Source organism: Chionomys nivalis, chromosome 2 (assembly GCF_950005125.1).
Source record: "Chionomys nivalis chromosome 2, mChiNiv1.1, whole genome shotgun sequence".
Lineage (NCBI taxonomy): Eukaryota > Metazoa > Chordata > Mammalia > Rodentia > Cricetidae > Chionomys > Chionomys nivalis.
The window spans coordinates 99,157,274-99,178,112 of NC_080087.1; the positions used below are offsets into that span (position 1 = coordinate 99,157,274).

The 20,839-nt window shown below is 40.0% G+C and overlaps 1 protein-coding gene across 9 annotated transcripts in view; it reads right to left on the minus strand.

The window, feature by feature from the left end:
• Positions 1–3,761: 3,761 nt before the first annotated feature.
• Positions 3,762–20,839, minus strand: part of Pam (peptidylglycine alpha-amidating monooxygenase) — a 289,755-nt gene continuing 272,677 nt past the window's right edge. For 3 of the 9 annotated variants that reach the window (XM_057758195.1, XM_057758159.1, XM_057758165.1), the window contains 5 exons: positions 17,046–17,145; positions 12,581–12,634; positions 8,079–8,282; positions 5,271–5,324; positions 3,762–4,615 (listed from right to left, as the gene is read on the minus strand). In XM_057758195.1, the coding sequence (XP_057614178.1) occupies positions 4,434–4,615; positions 5,271–5,324; positions 8,079–8,282; positions 12,581–12,634; positions 17,046–17,145 (594 nt within the window). In that variant the 3' untranslated portion in view covers positions 3,762–4,433. The remainder of the gene's footprint in view (positions 4,616–5,270; positions 5,325–8,078; positions 8,283–12,580; positions 12,635–17,045; positions 17,146–20,839) is intronic. The other 6 variants (XM_057758203.1, XM_057758174.1, XM_057758211.1 and 3 more) reach the window with 3 other exon arrangements.

A 20,839-nucleotide genomic window follows, 5' to 3' on the forward strand; every position in this document is an offset into this window, starting at 1 on the left:
TCTCCCTCCCCCAATATAGTTGGGTATTACTATAACGTTCATGCCACTATTGCACCTAGCTCAGGCAGGCTGTAAATGAACCTCACAAACTTCACACTGGGTGAGGCTGATGCTCCTCCATTGACATACATAGCTTCTTTAGCCCTATGAACAGTAGTCAATACAGATGAAGCTTTCTGTTGAGCACCAACTTGATTTTTTTAAAACGTTCTACAAGTATGTATTGTTTTACCACAAATTCTGGAGGCTAATAAATTGACATTATTTTTGACAGTAGGCTGTCATCTTTGGTGGAGTGGACCTCTATAAGACTCCATTGGCAAACAATTCCAAAGGAAGTCACCCATTCCTAGTACTGGGGATTTTATTTGAAGGTGTATGGTATCTATTTGGGGTATTCCTGATTATGGGGTAACTCTGTTTAAACTCCTTTTATTTGCATATATTTTAGGAGGCTTCTACAGTGCTAATTTCCATAGTTTTTGTTTGTTTGTTTTCAAAGGCCTTAAGTGTTAGTTAACCCTGCCTATATTCCGTTTTCTACCCTGTACTCCCACTTGATTGCTCATATCCCATTTTTCCCATCACTCCTTTGTTACTTGGTATTCCAATTCCATTTCCTTGTTGGACAGTCTTCTAAAAGAAGGATCTGAGATTTCTGGAGCTCTTGCATGCACCAAAGCTACTTTCCCTGGTGGAGGGATACTCAGTGTTCAAGGCTAAACAGAAGTTACTGGAAAGTTCTGGAATTGAAGAAAACCCTTGCAGATGAGACTTTTTGTGTGTGCATTTGTGACCTGAGTATGAGGTTCTGGAAGTGGGTGGCTTCTGAGTAAACAGTATCACTTTATTGCCCCATTTATTTGGAAATATGATTTGGTCTGACAGCATGTTAAGCTCAGTTACTCTCTGCACAATGTATTTCTTGGAGGTGGGCCATAGAACAGGAGGCCAAATGACCAAAGGTGTTTCTTAGTAATGCAACTTTTTGGCTCACAATCCAAAAAGTGAAACAAAAGCTGTGGGACTGTGTCCAGGGCTATTCTCTTGTAATAAGTATTCCTGCTCTCAGCCACCCAATGTTTAAGTCTTGTTTGCTATAGGATACATCAACAATGACTTATAGTTTAGCTGCCTGTCGAATAAATGCTAATGCAAAGTTCATGACTTTTATTGTTACTGTCTTATTTGATTTATAGAAAATTTAGGTTAAAGGTTAGGGATGCATGGGAAAGAAGATACTTATTTAATAAAGAAAGGAAGCTAAGAACAAAAAGTGTTTATGCATATAATAATTTAGGCCCAACTCAGTGAACGACAAAGCCATTAATTTAACCTCTCTAAATAATACTCTCTGATGCCGGGCGGTGGTGGCGCACGCCTTTAATCCCAGCACTTGGGAGGAGAGGCAGGCGGATCTCTGTGAGTTCGAGACCAGTCTGGTCTACAAGAGCTAGTTCCAGGACAGGCTCCAAAAGCACAGAGAAACCCTGTCTCGAAAAACCAAAATAATAATAATAATAATAATAATACTCTCTGACCAACTTGATTACACTATAAACAAAAACACACCTGTTTACCTATGCTTCTTAACTAGTCAATCATACCATTTTGATAGCCAGCATAAAACATTGAACAATTAAGGCACCCAGAGTGTGTGAAATTGTCGAAGAAAAAGTTTGAAAAATTACTTCAAAATTTCTTTCCTTTCAAATCATCTGTAAATTACAACTGAGGGAAAATAGAGTCACCTGTGTGTAACTGGTGGACAGAAATGGCCATTCTCCAAGGCAGTGACTTTCAACCCTGGCTTTACTTTAGACCCTTCTTTTCTTTTAGAAAACCTAAGACCATCATTCTCTGCTGAAATCCATTAAAGGCCAACTACAGTACAGGTGGGTGACTGAAAGAGTAACAAAGCTCTTAAATTCCTCTGTCAACAGAGGGCTGGGATCCTTTCCTTTAGCATGTGTCTCAGGCAGAGCAATCTCTAATTGACTCAGTAAATAAAATTCAGCTAAAAACAACAGTCAGTCAATAGTCAGTGAGAGATTGCCTGGAGTCAACGCAGGTCATTTGTTCCTCCTTCCCACCGTTGTTTAAGCCACAGAAGTAGATGGCTTGTGTTGAAGTAGTGCAGGGTTACAAGGGTTACAATGTCTGGGGAAAATGATTTCTGAGATTTCCTTCTTATGATGCTACTTGTTCATGTTAAGAGATACACACCAGCCGGGAGGTGGTGGTACACGCCTTTAATCCCAGCACTTGGGAGGCAAGTAGGTGGATCTCTGTGAGTTCGAAGCTAGTCTGGTCTACAAGAGCTAGTTCCAGGATAGCTAGGACTATTAAACAGAGAAACCCTGTTTTGATAAATGTAAAAAGAAAAAAAAAAAAAGAAAAGACACACACACAGAGATCTGCAAAATGTATTTGTCTACTCTGCCTCTGCTGCTGAAGAATTCAAATTACCCTACGTGGCACTAGGGCACTATGTCTCTGAAGACACTTGGGAGTCAATTGTTTTGATCTTAATATTAAGAATACTAAATGTTTAATGAACTCATGAATTATGTAAGTAATCAAGTATTATTTAATGAGCTACTAGAAAATCTGGAGCCAAATTTCTTGCTTATGAGCAGGTTTCACAGGCTTGTATCAATTATTCCATTTTAATAAGCTACTTCCTTTTCCTTATCTCCCTGTATTTTATCACTTTGATCTCTTTGTATCAATTAATCCCTCACAAAACTGCTCAGATATGATCATGTGTATATATTTAAAAATTATAGCAAGTGGAAATGATTATCCAATTTTGAGCCAGAAAAGATAGCTCTGGTGTAAACCGACTAACTTCGGTGTAAGAAAGCTTGGATTGCATCCAAGCCAGTCTACGCCACATGCATCTTGCTTACTGGACTAATTCTGCTTTGCAATAAAAAGTCCTAAGGCAGAGTTGAACATGCTCACAAACACCCAAACACTGTTCTTCGAGGTGCCTCAAGAACAATGTGGTGAGAAGAAGAGCATAAAAGGATGGTCAGAGAGAGAGAATGGATTGCTTTTTCTTTTGAGAAACCACTGGAACCAAAAACACGACGGATGCTTTTACCTGAGGGTGAGTTTAACATATAGAAGTGTGGAACATTTCCAATTAGATCTAATCACAAAGGAAAAAAACAATTCAATAAGATTTTTAAACAATAACATTTTGAGCACGTACCTTAGTAGTTCAACTCCTAAGATGTCTGAGATACAATTGGGCATTTTGATGGAAGGTTTCTAGAGTCAAATCATTTAGATTGGAAAGCTATAAAGTTCTAAGTTACATTGATGTAGCATTAAAAATATTCTCAAAAAGTAATCGGAAGTCAATGTGAGGACTTCCCCTGTATTATAAGGACCTTTGACCCTGGGGTCAAGTAATTCTTTAAAGAAATAGAACAATAGTCAACTATGCTGATGGATCCATTTGTGTTTGACCTCTGAGACATAGGCTCCCTCCAATCAGCCATTTTTACTATTTAATATACTAGATGTAAAATGCATTATGATTTTTCAAAGAGAACCTGTTTTTTCCATGTTTGAATAACCATACTTTTAAATATAGCTTGGCCACATAAAATTATCGTCTACATTTTACCCACAGCATTTATTTTGGTCGAAAAGAATGAACTAGTTCTACTCTCTGGTTTGTGTAATTATTAAAAGATGTGCATAAAGTGTTTCAAGTATGCAAAAAAAATCACAAAATACACTCGGACTGCTAATGCTCTGAAAACACTTTATTACACAAATTACATTCAGATTCCGAAAAATAGTGTTCTAACAGTGTAACCATCTAAAAATAAGACATCCCGGAAACACACCAACTGAAGAGAAATTTAAAAAAAGAATTTAAATAGAGACTTTTTAAAATTTCTCTCATCGCAATATAATGTTAGTGATTTTAAAAAAATAGAAGGAGATCTAGCAGCTTTTCGTTGTGCAGCGCAAAGGTTCTCTTGACTGCCACGGGCTGGCTGAGAATGCTGAACAGGAAAGGCACCAAAGAAAGACACTGGCAACGGGCGCGGGTCGGGAAAACACTGTGTGTTCAAGCAGAGAATGGGGCTATTTACATCCACAAAAAAAGTCCCCCAGTGTAAAGGAGCGAAACTTCCATCCTGGGGTGTGAGTGTGGGGATGGAAGAGGAGGGCGGTTTCTCTACTCTAAGTTCATATAAAGACAATGGCACTGTAGTGAACTGTTAGGCAACCCCTCACCTAGACACAGAAGCCAACATAACCGAATGAAGTAAATAAGGTGGTGTACAGTCCCACACAGACTAGTACAGCTTACAATCAAATGCACAGAACTTTACACGCACTAAAGGGAAAGGAATCTGGGCATCCTTGGTAAACCTCACTCCGCCGCCGAGAGGAGCGCCTGGCGTTCAGGAGGAAGGCGCAGGTGCGGGCAGCGGGGCCGAGTACTCCTCTTCTGATTCACTCCCATCATCTTCGTCTTTCTCTTGGTCGCTGCCCTCTGTGCTAAGGCGGTCAAACCCTTTTCTGCTGTAGCCTTTACGCCGGCTTGCGAAGAAATTTCCTAGGTTTAAGCCTCCGCTTCCTTTTCCTGGAAAACAAAAAACCAAATGACATTGTAGAGTTAAAATTTGCACAAACAAGCCTGTTCCCTTGTAAATTTTCAAACATTTTAAACAAGGACAGAAGTTGGAAATGGGAAAGGGCTGATTTTTTTTTTTTTAAAGTGTGATATTCAAAGAGATTTGTCTTAACCAGACGGACACTACTCAACAGACTCTACCAAAGTAAACAATGAGATTCTAAGCTCCACCAGAATATGTTTCTGCAGGCATAGTTCAGATTCATTATTCCTACTGTTTCTCTGCAGCCCTCCTGGACTGGCAACTCCTAAGCTGCTGTTCATTTCAATGTCTTTACGAAAAGGTCTTCTTCCCTAAGACAAGCACTGACACTCCAGTTCCGGTGACAGCAAGTTTACCAAAGACAAACGCAAACAGAGGAAGGCAGGGAAAAGGAAGGAGATAATACGGAAAGGCAAATAGGAAAAAAGAAACAAGGCCTGAACTGGGCTGCCAGGCCCCTGCTTCAAGGTCTTTACTCAGCATTTATGCTTGGGGATTGCTACACTGCCTACTAGGTGCTGACTTTTCATGATCAAAATACAAAACAGGGCCTTGTTCTTCACAAGACACAAGCTTGTTGACTCTGAACCAAACATAAGATTCTGAAGGTCACAGGCATACCTCTGAATCTTCCGAGTATTCTTCCAGAACTTGGCTCGGGTTTGTGTTCAGAATCTGCTTTAAACAAAACGGAAAAACAAAACAAAACAAAAAACAAAAGACAAACAAAAAGATGGCACATTTTAAATGTGTCCCAATCACCCTCCTCTATCTAAGGACTCAACTGTCAACATGAAATCAGGGACTCACAAGTGACTAAAAAGTTTTATTTACATGCGATTTTAGAAAAGGCTATATATCATTGAGAAGCATAAAGGGGGCTGAAATGTTTGAAATTGAGATGTATATGAGGGGTAGTATCTTGCCTTGCCTCTTGCCTCTTATAGGCTGTAATTTTGACAAACTAATTCTAGAGCCTCAGGTCCCTCCCACTCTGAGAAATGAGAGGTCAGTATCCATCTCCCAGTATCTGTGATGTATAAGAGGGAGTGTTACATGAAGGGTAAAACCACACTGACCAATGCTCATTTTTTTTTTCTTACTTTGTACATGGATAGAATTAAGTTAGCAAAATACTGTAAAAAATTGGAAGCTTTTGCCAAAAACTTCAGGGATGTTTCTTTTTCTGTTAATAGAAGCATACAATCCTGCTTTGGATCTACATAACCTCCTTCATAGGAAGCCGATGTGAAGGCAAATGACATGAAACCCTAAATAATTCCCATGCCCTTAAGGAGACCTCAGTCCTTTCCCCTGAGGATTCCATCTGTAAGAGAAGTCAATTTCTCTTTTTTTTTTTATGGAGAGGTAGAGCTCCCAAGGGAATCCAGTTGTCCCCTGCTATGTCTCTTCCTGCGTGTTCCCCCTTTCTCTCATCATTCTTTCACAGGCTATACTCAGAGAAGCATCAGGGTACCCAGCAGCCTCATGACAGGAGCTGAAAGGCAGATGGCAGCTGACAGACAGAAAACAAAATGGAGAAAAAACTGCAAGAAAGCCAAGAATAGACTCAGATCCACAAAGACGTGGTGCCTTCCTCGGCCAGTCTGTGTGCCCCGTGCCTAGCTGGCTGTCCGCGCCAACTCTCAGTGGAGTGCACAACCAGGGTGTGTGCAATCAATGCAAAGCAAATGTTAGGAGGGTTCTCTCTCTCTCTGTCTCTGTCTTTTCCTCCCTCCCTCCTTCCTTCCTTTCTTTTTTGATAAAAAACCCGTTGATGAAAAACAATTCTTGAAAATAGTTGGCAGGCTAATCTACCTTTTCAATTAAGTGTCACAGAATTGCATAGAATTACACTTTTCTTAAATAACATATGGGGGCACAATGTTGCTCCCTTCCCACACAGCCTTAGGCTTCAGTTCCATATTACATGTCCCTAATAGCAAATGGGAAAGCAGGCTTTCTTGACTCAGTAGTCACTTCCTCTCCTGGTTAAATAGCCAAGACTCCTGCCATATGCCAAGGCCCTACCTCCCACCGACATCCTTTGTCGTTTTTACCGCATTACCACCTTTTGTTAAAGTTTTATATCTCATCTTTTGTGTCGCCTATTTTGTGAGTTTCCTCTACTCATCTGACTCTTGCCAACAATTATCTTATTGAACAACTAGTATCAAGAAGTGCTGTCTGTGCTGGGCACATCCAATCAATACCACATAGAACACATTTGTTCTCTTAAGGTGCATGTCTCACGACATGGCCGGTTTTCTTTCTATTCATGACAATTCCAGGTTCATAACAGTCCTTTTTGGGAAGAGCTAATTACATTTTTTCAAAGATTTATATGACGTCAATAAAGAGTTAATGAAAATCTAAGAAACATTACTTTCATAACTCAGTAAATGGAATCCTCCATTCTTTGTTTCAGGGTCTTTTTCTGTGTTAAGGCTTTTGTCATGGGTACCTGATTCCCTGCCATTGGCTGCCTGACCTCAAACAGAGACCAGACTCTGTTTCCTGATCAAATGCTGCCTCCACTATAGACATCTGCCTTAGGATCCAGATGCTGCTACTTAAAGGTGTGATATATAAAAATGATATCAATTATTCATTTCAATATTACTGAAGGGGCCTGAAATGATGACAATTATTTTTAAAGATACTGACTAATGATACTGGACCCTGCCTCATTCAGTTAGGAAATCTAATGGTCAAATTTGTGACTATTCAAAAACCAAGTGGTTTGTTAGGACAGGAGGATTCTGGGTAAAGTAGAGGCTTGAGATGGGCATCTCTTTTTATTTCTGTATGACCGACATTACTCTTTATACTTGCTAATGACCCTGTGACATAGCAGGTACCAGATACTTTGGCAACTGCATAGTGCCCATTGCTCTATCTCACTTTCACGCAACCGCATATTTTAGTCTCATTTTATCCATGAAGAATCTGGCTTAGAGAGATTAAGTAACTTGCCCAATGTCATGCAGCTAGAAGCTAGAGTCAACCTGATAGGGTAAGAATACAACCTCAAGGTACCTGACCCAAGTATTGTGAGTTCTGGTCCATTCCTATCAGCAGGTATGTCCTTCTGCCTGATCTGCAAGATGATTTATAGTAGATCTACAACTTCACAGCTTTCTAAGGTGATATTATTTGGGCATAAGCCAACTGTTTAAAGGCAATGAGTGAAGTTATTGTCGAAGCAAACGACCTAAATTTCAGAGGTTCCAAATAGATTTTATATTCAATATTATTTATAGTCACCTTTCAAGACACAGACAATAATATCATAAGATGGTAGAGAGCATGTAAAGCAAACTAAGTCAAGCCAAACCAAACAGACAGTCATGACAAAGTTCCTAATGGTAATTAGGCCAGACATGCTTTCAAAGGTAGAGTCCAAATCCAAGGGGCTCATTTACTTGCCTCCAAAGGCCCTTGACTTTTTCCATCGAATAAACATGACAATGGCCAGCAGGACAACCACAGGAATAACCAGAAGGGTTGTAATGAGAACCACGGGCACTCCCGAGTCTGGCTCTTTGCTCAGTTTCTCTTTCTCTTGCATCTTCTGCAATTCTGAGGAGGTGGGTTTGTTCTCCATTTTGGATTCAACAACTGCCTCGGCTTCTTCAGGGAGAGAAGAGTTCACAGTATGCAACTGATTCAAAGATTCCAAGCCCTCTCACCCACCCCTACCCAGTCGAATCAACAATGGTTCACCAAGAACACTGGTTGAGACCAATGTATGTGGGGTCACGATTCAATCTCAGCATCTATAATGTCAACAGCAGCTATGGTGACTGCTGTGTAGTTTTCACCTTCCAGCTGGTGCTCTTTAATCTGCCTTCAATTCCCTCTTTAGCCAGTAACTCCATAGCGTATGTATCCTTTTGCATTTTTCCAAGGTTAGGATCACACACTGCTTTGTGTAGAGGAGAGGAGCTAGTACTTACAACTGGAGTCAATCAGACTTGTTCTCAGGTATACTAGCAGAATAACTTTGGGCAAGTTAGTTAATTTATTTTGGCCTAGAAGGATCTCATTTGTAAAGCTGTGATATGATTCCCTTCATAAAACTGTTTGATTTAGATATGGACCACAAAGGTACAGATGCTTTTTCTCTTTGTCAGTCTATAACTTTGTAAATGTCTATGACTATATAGAGAGAGTGCTAAAACATCACAGAAGATAGAAGGTACAATGAACCAAGTATTTATTAAGCACATTCTAACATTTGGAGTAAACTGAAATGTGTTTGAGATTTGAAAGGTGCTTTCCTACAATGAGGGCAGTTAAAAAAATATCCCAGTCTTAGAAAGCAAAGCAATATTGCTGTTCTTCTGATGGGACGACATAGGTAGAATGAAAAGTCTAACAGAACACTTATCACAAAAGAGTCCAGGAATGCCACTCAAATAATAAACAATCCAAAGTATATCATTCCACTCTTTATATGAAATTCCTTTATTAAGCATTCCCATATTTTGGAGCATCCCTGTTGAACAGGCACGGAGTGGAAAGACTCTAAAATGAACCAATGCCCGAGTTTCTGGAGATAAAAGGGAATAGAATATGACACTCTTGTATCATATAAGATGCCATATACAGTCTGCCTAGAACAAAAATGTCTTATAAATTTAGAAGCTGTCATCGCATCTCTAGATACAAAGAAAAAGCAATAGTTTTAAAAACTGATAGGTAAGAAGCATTTCTTTTCCTTCTTCTGCCCTTTAAAGCAATATTTCTCTAAAGGAGAGTCATCTGTGCTCTTTTTGTGAGGGTAATTGCCTAGTATTTGCATTTTTCTATTATTTTATTATTATTTATTTCACAAGGTAATGCATTATTTAAAAACTTTCCTCTTTAAAAAAAATAGCACCCTTTAAATTCTTAAACACATTTCATCTTATTCCAAATGTTAAAATGTAGATTTTTTTTTAGTAGATTACATCCAAAATACCAGAATTATGGAAGTCAAGAATGTCTAAAGTGATATATATCTTAGTAAGTTACTGCTGTCTTGTCTCATCTACTTGCAAGCTCATTGTCATCTTCTCTATTTTCTATGAATGTAAAGCTGAATGTTTCGCTCTATAACCAATGTTATGTATGCATTTTTGTGAATGCATGTTTGCATGTGTTAATGCATTCTCTGTGTGTTTGTGGTGTGTGTGTGTGTGTGTGTGTGCACACCTGAAGTCAGTAATCGGTGTCTTTGTTCATTGCTTTCCATTTTATTTTCTAAGGTAGAATCTCTCCCCGGATGCAAAGCTTACCAGATCCAGAGAATCTAGCTGGATGGTTCACCCCCAAGATCCCTGTGTCTGTTTCCCCAGTGAAGGGATTCCAAGAGGGTGCCACACTTGCTCTCCTTTTGTGTGGACTCTTGGGGATCCTAATTCTGGTCCTCGTGCCTCTGAAGCAAACACTTTAATCCACTGAGATATCTTTCAAGGCCACTCCTTCTGTCCTCCCTTAGACGTCTTTAATAAATGCAACTGGGATAATAATCAGGAATGGAGGTACATTCTTAATAGAGCAATACGGAAATTGTTACCTAGCTCATAACAGACAGAAGTGAAGAGGGAGGATTTTAGAAAGCACATTATCTTGTGACTTAGGAAAACATGAAAGCTATACCCAGCATCAATGACCGTCATTCTCATTCATGCTTTCTCTTCTCCTCCTACCCCCACAACAGATCCTTATAAACCCTCCTCTCAATAAGATCGAAGAGGTTCACTGCACCTGAGAGCCTCTTTCTTTTTTTCTTCTTTCTACTTTTGGAGACTGATCACCATTGTCCTCTTTACATGGGGCAGGGGACGGTGTGAGAGCTAGGCTTTGACCTATTTTATTCCTAGTAACTCTGAAACTTTGAATCCTTTCCCTAAGCTTTTTTTTTTTTGTCATTTCCAAATGTCTTATTTCTGAAACTCCCTTAAAATGTTGCTACTGAAACCTTGTTATAACTGCTTAGTTATATGTCTACTCATGTTGAAATAAGTATCACCAAAGTAACTCACATTTAGAGTTGTAAAATTAGCAAACACCTCTACGTTGCCAAGTGGCAATTTGCTTTGGCCTCTGTTACAAAGGGTAGCTTCATGGTTTTGATAAATGATAAGATCTAGGTATCCAGCATGCTTCGTGTTTCTTTTGTAATAAGAACATAACTTATAGAAGAACAAGAATTATTTGGGTTCAAGGAATAAAGTATCTCTGTTTGAGGTGGGATATTCCCGACTATTAGATTGAACTTTCTTGTAGACACTGATGTAAAATTCTCTATTTAGACTGCTGGGTTCTACCCCAAGACTGGGAGGTTTTCCATCTAAATGGGCTCCTTGTTTTCCCTTCATCAAGCAGCTAAGGTGAGGTCAGGTCAGGAAAATTGGACTGTTTCCCACATATTACCATCAAGAACGTTTTGGTAAGGCATATTTAAATGGAAATACTTTGAAATAACTTACAGTTCAAGAGATTAGAACACAAACTGCAAATCATTCCTAACTGCCTGCATTCTTGGAAGAACTTATAACGAATTGATTAATGTGCTCACAGGATTGATCTGTCCTCAACACTGCAGCAACGGCTAAGAACACAGGATTTAACATCAAAAGACTTGCATTTAAAACCTGAATTTAGCACTTACTTTCTTCTTCGTAATACCCATCCATACTTCCTCATACATAAAATAAATATTATATGGTTAGCATGATTACATTTGATACATTTTGTGTTGTCCAGTTTTAGTGTTCCATATATGATAGCTGTTATTAACAACAATATCTTTTAAACCACCCTTATTTGGGGATAAACATAACATCAGTGATACTATATAAATAGCAATGATTTAAAACTTGTATGTGTATTTGAGTAATATGAGCACCACCCTATATGGTCCTCTGGGCAGAATCTCTACAAATGTCAAGTAATTGCAGTTTATTTTCTCAATTATGTTCTCTCAGCCCTTTCAATGTGGAGCCTACTGTCTTTCCCTTCTGCCTGCATGAACTTCCTTTTGTTCCTGGCTCTGCATGTCTTTCCAACCTACTGTCATAAGGCAGGAAAACAAAGACGCCTAGACTTAGGTCTGAAGATCTCCAGGTTCAATATGAAGAAGGGAATCACTTGGTTACATAAGCATGGTGGGTTTTTAACAGCACAGCACCAGTCAAAAACTTACACCGCACAGGGTAACTGCAGGTTTGAACTGGTTCTTGGAGAGGGAAAAGTAGGAAGACAGAGCTTTTGAATAGACAGAGTTTAGTAGCTGCTTACCTGTAGACAAGCTCAGATACTGCACATCTGTGATTCAGTTACCTGCGCATGGAGACATGTGGATGTGTGCCTTCTTTCTCTCCTGCTTTTAAATGGGCAGTAACTGTCCTGAGGTCAGCTTTAGTTCCATTTCCCTTAGACTCACTACACTGCCTTTCACAAACAAGCCCTCAGTCAGTCTTATAGGCTGAGAGGTACCATGACAGGAGCTGGCAGATGTGCTAATGTTTCTCATCAAGATAGGACTGACTCACCAAGGGTTTTCACTTGCTTACACGAGAGTGCACGTGGAATTTTCTAGCATGCTAAAGAATCATTTTTCTGCGTAAGATCAACACTACTTCCCAATATTACTAGCTAAATATTTTCCTTTATGCATTATCTTTGGATCATGAGCTAGAGGTTTCTGATATCTGCATCCATGTCCTGCTCCTGGGAATCAGTGATTGGAGGCTCCTCTGACAACTTCCTTTACCATAAAGGGAAGCAGCAACATGGAGGTTTAAGGGCTAGGTATAAAATAGAAGTCATGGATATTTTCCACACAACATATTTTTATCCTGATAATTTTTATGCTTTAATCAAAAGCCAAAAATAATTCAACAAAACAGATTTTGGTTTAAAAGAGGACTCTGACCAACCTTTGATTTCCTGGACCTCAATGCCTGCCTTTTTCACGGATCGATGCTCCATTTCTGTAAAAGCACAATAAGGAGTGAGAAAAATCAGAATCCTCTAAAAGAACATTTAAAAACTTAACTTTGATGTCATTTTTATTCACTTATAAATATTTCCTAAGTCTAATTAGTGGCCATGTTCATGAATCTTCTATAAAACATCTCTGGGTAAGCTGAGATAATGTTTCTAATAACTTTAGGTTTAGAAAAGGGTTTTCGCCAGGCAGTGGTCATGCACGTCTTTAATCTCAGCACTCAGGAGGCAGAGGCAGGCGGGTATCTATGAGTTTGAGGACAACTTGGTCTACAGGGCTAGTTCCAGGACAGTCAAGGCTACACAGAGAAACCCTGTCTTGTAAAACAAAGCAACAAAAAACAAAAAAGAAAAAAAAAAGAATTTTCCTTTTGGAATTTATAGTATCATATTTTTTTTTTTCTGAAATATCACTCAGTTCTGTTTGCTAGGTCCAAATGGCAGTGCTGGTGACAAAACTCTGTTTGGCCCCCATTCCCGACCCCACCCATGGCAGTGCTGGCAACAATGGCCTAAACAGAAGATCTCTGGTCTGGTAAACAGAATAAGAGTTACTGGGTAAACCAAAGCTTAACTTCAGCATTCCTCAGGAATTTCCACTCACCAGGACCTCCTTAATCTGTCCTCAAAGGTCAACTGTCTAAGGCAAGGTCATCTAAGTCCCAGTTAATCTGAAGAGCCTGTCTCAGCTCAAAGGCCCTCACCCTGTTGACTGTCACCTAAAATCCACTTGATTTTTCCACCACTTTGTTTCTCTCTGCTCCAGCCCCTGACGCCCTCCTGAGTACAGCCTTGGCAGTTCGATCCCCAGTAAACCTTCCTTTCCGAAACCCTTGGCATGGTCCAGTTCAGCAGCTTCACCACTCCCTTGCTTATAGCGTTTTCACCTGGACCATGTCTTAGAGTGAAGACAGTTTTGACTGATGCATCAGGAACTCAGAGTAACAAAACTGACGCTATAAAAGATGCACTACTAAACTTGCTTAGGGATTATTACGTTATGCCAAGTGGAATTTAATTAAAAGATTGCTGACTCCAATATGACCGGAAGGTAAGCAGCGCTTTGACCAGGCTTGCTAGAAACTGCTAGGAAGAAAATTCAGCACCATTATTTAAGTTTATTTTCGGGTTGCTGAGAAAACACTTCTGCTAATGCTCTTTCACCGAGCTTGCCCTCCAGTTAGGCTCCATTTCAACCACAGAAGGAGACAAACTTGACTTACATCAAGCCAATAAGCTCATCTCCATATCAAAGAATATGCCTCTAGTGGGCAGCTCATGGGAACAGTGCAGGGTGGCAACCACCTTTAAATCCTGATCTGCCATTATCCTCCCCTCCCTCCATGCTCTTATAAGAAAAAAGAGTAATTCTGCCAGGTGTGTAAGGTGATCCCAGGTAACAGCTACCAGAAAACAACAACAACAACAACAACAATACTGGTATACTTAAGAAATAACTCTAACAATATTTGCCTGTGTAAATTTCCCACTAACCCAAGTAGCCATACCTGTAGTGTCCTGTCTCTGTTTAGGTTGTTCAAAGTCTAACCTGGGCCAGGATTTAAAAGAGATTTAAGAATAATAGTGTATGTGGAATAGATAAGCCTAGGACCCATAAAAACTGGTAAAATTTTCCATTCCCCAGGCTGGTCCCCTTTGTTGCATTAGCCAGAACCAGTCACCTGGTATAATTAAAGAACTTTTTCCTTTATTAATTTCTAAATGTGTGGAGTGATTCCTCCCTGGGAGGAAGGTGGATAATTCTAGAACACCGCCATGCTGTAATTCAGTTGTGTTGCTTAGCTTTGTCCTCGATGCCCAGAAACTAGTGTAACCAAGGAAGAAGACACCTGCTTAGGAACCTCTCTATCAGCTTGGCCTGGCCTAAGTAGGGCATTTTCTCGATTAAAGGTTTAGGTGAGAGGTCCAAGCCCACTTTGGGCAGTGATACCCTAGGATACGTGGTCCTGGATGATGTAAGAAAGCAAAGTGAGCAAGGCACAGAGAGCAAGTCAGTCTGCAGTATCCTTCTGTGGTCTCTACTCTGGTTCTGGCTTCCGGGTTTTTGTCTTGGCTTCCCTCAGTGACATGGACATGGAAGTCATCTTTAGTTTTACATTGGTTTTCCCATGCCTCCACGGTCCCTTGCTGAAAACAGAAGTACTGAATGCATCTCTTACAGGGAAAAGGGAAAGTGACTTCTGGGGGTAGGATAGGCCAGAGGCTCTGCCACAGTCCTCACGGGAGGGGAGTAAGAAATGCCTACTGAGAGCAATATAGCGAGCTCTGGGTGGGTCCGTGTGGGAACTTCCAGAGATACTTAGATTATGAGGACTGACTGTTTCCAGTATGGAATTAATAAGATAGCTTTACTGCAGTGTGATAAAGAGATGGTAGAGGGTCGGAAGACAGAGGCATGTAGAAGCACGTCCTTGGACTGTTTTAGTGTGTCCCATGCCTTTATCTGCTTCTTGGTCACACGCTCCCTTATGCCACGCAATCCTGCTACTGTGATGTTCTGCCCAAACCACCAAACACGGAACCCTCTCAAACCATGAGGTAAAACAAGCTTTTTCCTCATGGACATTTCTATCACATCTGTGCAAAGATACCTGATAGTTGAATCTATATTCACTATACTATAATTGGGTCCTTATTGCAGAACAGTAAGAGCTACTCGAAGATTAACTCAAAACTCAAAAGTTACTGAATACAGCACTGGCTAAATTGAGATGTAAAACCTACATTACTTCTGGTTAAAGTTTATAGACTCTTGATTTTACTTTTCTTCCAGTAATTTGTTTTCTTTCCTTGTTATAACTTGAATTTATGCTGTTACAATTAATATCATTTTATTCATCAAATTTTCATGCCCTTATTAATTCTTTACCTAATATTGCTATCTGCAGCAACTTTTGATACCTCAAATTTATCACCCCTAATTCCTTGTTACCATTTGTTACCACTCTCTGCTGTTGCTTAGACCCCAACATATTTAAAAAGCATCTCTGGATATTGAAGTTTTGGGCCACGTAAACATTCAGTGAACTTCAGTTAAGGGCAATTTTGTTTTACAGTCTGAAGCTGAGGACTAGGCTCATACACTTTTAATGATATACAAGTTGAAATGAGATAATACTAACATCAATGAAGACTATCACACTAGTAATCCAGCCTTGACTCAGGCCACAGTATCTGCAGACAGAGACACTGTGGGTCCCTGGCTATCAGAATTCTTGGGGCCAGTTCTCATCTGCCAAGTGAGTTAACATTAAAAGGGATATTGGCCACATATCCTTCTCCCTACCTTTTTCTCTTCCTCTTGCCTGGGATTCGAGATTCTGGCTGAGGGTCTCTTTGGAAACCTCAACCATCTTTAGACAGAAGAGCAGGCAGACCCCACTTCTGCCACAAGGACTCTGCTGTATCTCCTCAGAGAACAGACCATCTGTCTGTTTCTTGTGCTGGGGCCTGAGATTTCCCCAGAGTCCCTGCCGTGTTGTTGCCTATCTGTCTATCCATGACACTAATAAGTTTTCTAACAAACTTGTTACTTTCCACTAATTGAACTCAATGTCCCCTTCAGTCCCCTCAATAAACCTAACATTAAACAATCTATCTCACTGTCCCCTCAAATCTCCTTCCTCAACCCCTACTCCAAAACCTAACACCTCATCCACTTCCTGACCAGATTCTTAAGAGTAAATATGTTCTTTCATGTTCCCAGTTAAATAAAAATACAGCAACTCAGTATTGGGAGGGGGAAGGTGGTGGAAAAGGGGATAAAGCTGAGGCCTAAATGGAAAACAGAAAGAAACTCTGCCTCAGATAACGTGTCAGACAAGGATGCTGGTGTCCCTTCACGCTCAGTGCTAGAAAGAGCTGAGTGCCAGATGGGGTGATGTCTTGTGGCAACAAGTCAACCTCTCCTTTGCCAATACTGTCTCTCTCTTCTGTAACAAGCTGGAATTAACGGGGCTTTTTAACGTAACAGACATTACTTCACACATCAAACATTTCCTGTGGAGTGTCTCTGGAAACAAGGCGATGTCTGCCAGGAAAAAAAAAAAAACCTTCTCTCTCCACATTTAAGAAATTATTTTAATTCCTGAAATAGAAGCCAAATAAGGACCCTCTTCTTTCCTCTTCTCCCTCGCTCATCCTTCATTTCCCCTGTCCTTTGTAGTACAGGGAACAGAGAACCAAGAATGTTAGATATATGCTAACATTGAACCCCAGACCCAAACTCCCTACGTCCCGATTTCCTATTCCTGGCATTAAAAAAATATAAAGGCAAATGTTTTTGTTTCCCATGACTTTAAACAATAAGCCAGATGGAAACTGTGGATTAAAAATACTGTAAAAACAAACAAGTAAAAAAGCATAACAACATACTTTCAGTCAGGGTGAACTTCCACACGGTGTTCGTGTGTGCGTCTCCAATGTACACATTCCCATCTTCAGAAGCGACGATATCATGAGGCATATCAAAGTGCTGCCAGGTGTAAAGACACGGGTTATCATGGTGAGGCTTTACTTCAACATGTCACGGAATGGCAGAAACACGAGACAAGGTGTGCGACTCAAACGGAAGAGAGTTACCCTCACCAAAGGCAGTCCTTGTGCCCCGACTCTGCTAGGAGTAATTCAGGCACTGAGAACCCACTGGCTTGCAACTCCTTCAAATGTTGGAAATTCATAATCTGATTATCTTTTCAGGGTTGTTTTATTTTCAATAACTTATTTATGCTTACTTTTTCTTTCAAACATCTTTAAAAAATTGATGATCAAGCTTCTCCTCTGATATTTTCATACATGGATACTATACATTCAGATTACTCTCGTCCCCAAGGTTGCTCATACCCCTCCTACCCCTTTCAGCCCTCTCTCCTCCCCATAAGTTCCCTTTCCATATTTACCATATGCATCTCTTTTTGTTTTGAGACCCAATCATTTTCTCCAGGGCCATCTGTGTAACTATGGCTCAGAACTCCCATTGGAGCCTCACCAGCAGGGACATGACTGACAGCAGGAACTCCCCACTTCCCATAATTTATCTGTAGCCACTAGGTCAGCAGTGGGGGACCAACAGTGACAATAAGGCTCCTCCATCCATGGCTGGCTGTTAACAGGTCCACTCTCTTTTAAGATTAAGTTGTTGTTGTTATTATTAGTAGTACTAGTATTGTTATGGTTTTTATTATTTTGAGACTAGATTTCTCTGTGTAACAATCCTAGCTGTCCTGGAACTAGCTCTTATAGAGCAGGCTGGCTTCAAACTCACAGAGACCCACCTGCCTCTGCCTCCTGAATCCTGGGATTAAAGGCTTACACCATCACTGCCTGGCAAGATTTTATTATTTCAAAATTGTGTTTCTATGTTTGTGTCTGGGTGTAGGTAAATGCATAAGCACAGTGCCTGAAGAGGTCAAGAAAGGGCATTTGATCCTTGGCGCTGTATTTACAGGTGCTGGGAGCCACCAATGTGGATGCTGAACTTTGGCCCTCTGCGAGAGCTCTGCAGTACTGAGGACAGGCCCATCCGCGAGCAGGCTCTGTGCCAACACTGGAGTCATGACTGGAACAGCCATATCACAACTAGCAAATGTACCTCCTAGGCTCTTAATCTGTCTTCTGGTTGTTTCTGTCCCCTTATCTGCAGCAGTGGTGATATCATAAGATTGTGATCACTTAACCTTTACTTAATCTTGGCCCTCTGAGCACTCATGTGTTTCTGCATCCAATGTCTTTCACTGCAAAGAAAGACTACAGACTGGAGGACCCTGACTTAAATTTGCACAGTCACAGCCCCCTCGTTTTTACTAAGATGCCAAAAGCATAGGAGTAAAGACAGTATCTTCAGCAAATGATATTGGATCATCTGTGTGTCCATATGCAGAAGAATGAAACCTTCTTTATTAGACTTAATGTTTTATTTCCCTTATGCTAATATAAAGAGTGATCAAACATTCAGATGTATTTTTTTTTTTTTTTTTTAAGACAGGGTTTCTCTGTGTAACAGCCTGGCTGTCCTGGAACTAGCTTTTGTAGACCAGACTGGCCTTGAACTCACAGAGATCTGCCTGCCTCTGCCTCCCGAATGCTGGGATTAAAGGCACGCGCCACCGGTGCATTTCTAAGATTATAGTCATAAAAGGGAGACTCATACTATGTGAGAGAAGAAGCAGCAGATACATGCAGAGGAAAAGACCGGGTAAAACTCAGCCTCTGACGGCACTGGCGAATTATTATACCGCGTTATTCCTTTTACCCAGACTTTGAGTCCTTATGATGATAATTTTAGTAAGTGAATGATCTGAGGGATCCATAAACTGGTTCCACTTTACTGAATCAACACAGAACACTTTCCCATGTGGAGGGGTGATATCATAATTTGTTTTGGGGAAGGAAGAGCAAATTCTGTCTCAGCATGAGACTCTTTTCAGGTTCCCTGTTAATGACCCACACACTGCGATTCATGCATTATCACAAGTCTGGTGACTTGCTGATGTTTAGGAACAAGGCTCTCTGAAATTCGCACTCAGACCTATTCATAGTCTTATGAGTGGTGGTCTCTTGCTTAGTGCTTCTTTTTTTTTTTTTTTTTTTTAAGATTTATTTATTATGTACACAGTATTCAGCCTCCATGCCTGCAGGCCAAAAGAGGGCACCAGACTTCATTACAGATGGTTGAGAGCCACCATGTGGTTGCTGGGAACTGAACTCAGGACCTCCCGAAGAGCAGTCAGTGCTCTTAGCCTCTGAGTCATCTCTCCAGCCCCTTAGTGCTTAGTTTTGATGACTGATGTGCATTTCAATTAAAAGTTACTAACCTAGTTGACACAAAACACTATCATTAAAAGGAACCAGACAGAGAGAGACACTCTGATAAGACAAACGGTAAGTCTGAAAGAATGGTAACATTTTTCTTTCCTTAATTAATAAATACGAGGAAATTAGCTCAAAGGAGACTAGCTCTCAAGATCAGACAAACAATGAGAATTTAAAACACTGTTCAGGTACAATATGTACTTTAAATGTGGCTTTCCTTCTAACAGATGCAATGATTTAAATGTGATTGCACATTGCTTTTCAGATAAAATGTCTTCTAAGAAAATGCGTGCATACAAACTATAAACAGAGATCCAAATGAAGAGACTCTGCAATGGAATTCTTTAGTTCATGTTATTTTGTTTTGTTCCAGATGCTGTAGCTTTCCCTAACAAAGGCACACTGAGGAAGAGACTGTTTTATACATGATTAGATCCTTAAGACCCAGTATAAAAACTACAGTGAACTTTGATAGAACACAGACTGCTATTCTTATGAGAGATTTCTAAAACACTGAGATGTTTTAAAGTCCTTTTTTACCCCTCACCTAGTAAACTTGCTATCCTAAGAGTTTAAGAATTATGATACTAAGACATACTGTGTTGAGTGGCTTGTGATAGCTGCATTTTGATTTAAGTAAACACAATAAACCTTTCTACACTTTGAAAAATAACCTTTGCCTGAGCATTTTAGTAGGCTGACCTTCCTACATCTGACGGACCCCTGGCCTGTGCTTGCAGTGTGCGCGAGTATTACGATCATTCTGGCAATTATTCTGCATATACAATTCAGTGGGAAGACAAAAGCCTATGAAAATCTCAGCTGTAGTCACTGAGTGTGTAAAAATGTTAAAATACATAGTGGCAACTTACTGTGGAGCCTTAACTCCTCAACAACTAGCCACGTCTTTAGAATTTGAACAGACTCCATAAAGTACTATTTTCAATTCTTGTTGATTATTAAAATCTTAATACTACCTCCAACAAAAAACTAAGCCGCCTGCTGATTCTAAAGAGAACTATAGGAGTACATTTACAATGTGGTTTCTTCACCATTGAATGAAACTAGGAAAAGAGTCTATCTGTCTATCATCTATCAATCAATGTACCTATATTGACTATAGTCTATTGAAGATTGTCATCGTATGCAGACTCTACCGCAAAGATAGAATTGCACCGGATAATGTTCACCTGAAAATACTGATGGTCTAGGGAAAGACATGGACATTTATTTTAAATAAACATAACAAAAGACATCTGTCAACTCAACTAAGAAAGCTATCATGTCTTCTATGGTTAAAAATAAGAGTTATACATCGATATTTATGTTTTAATTTTGTTATAAATATTCAAATTTAG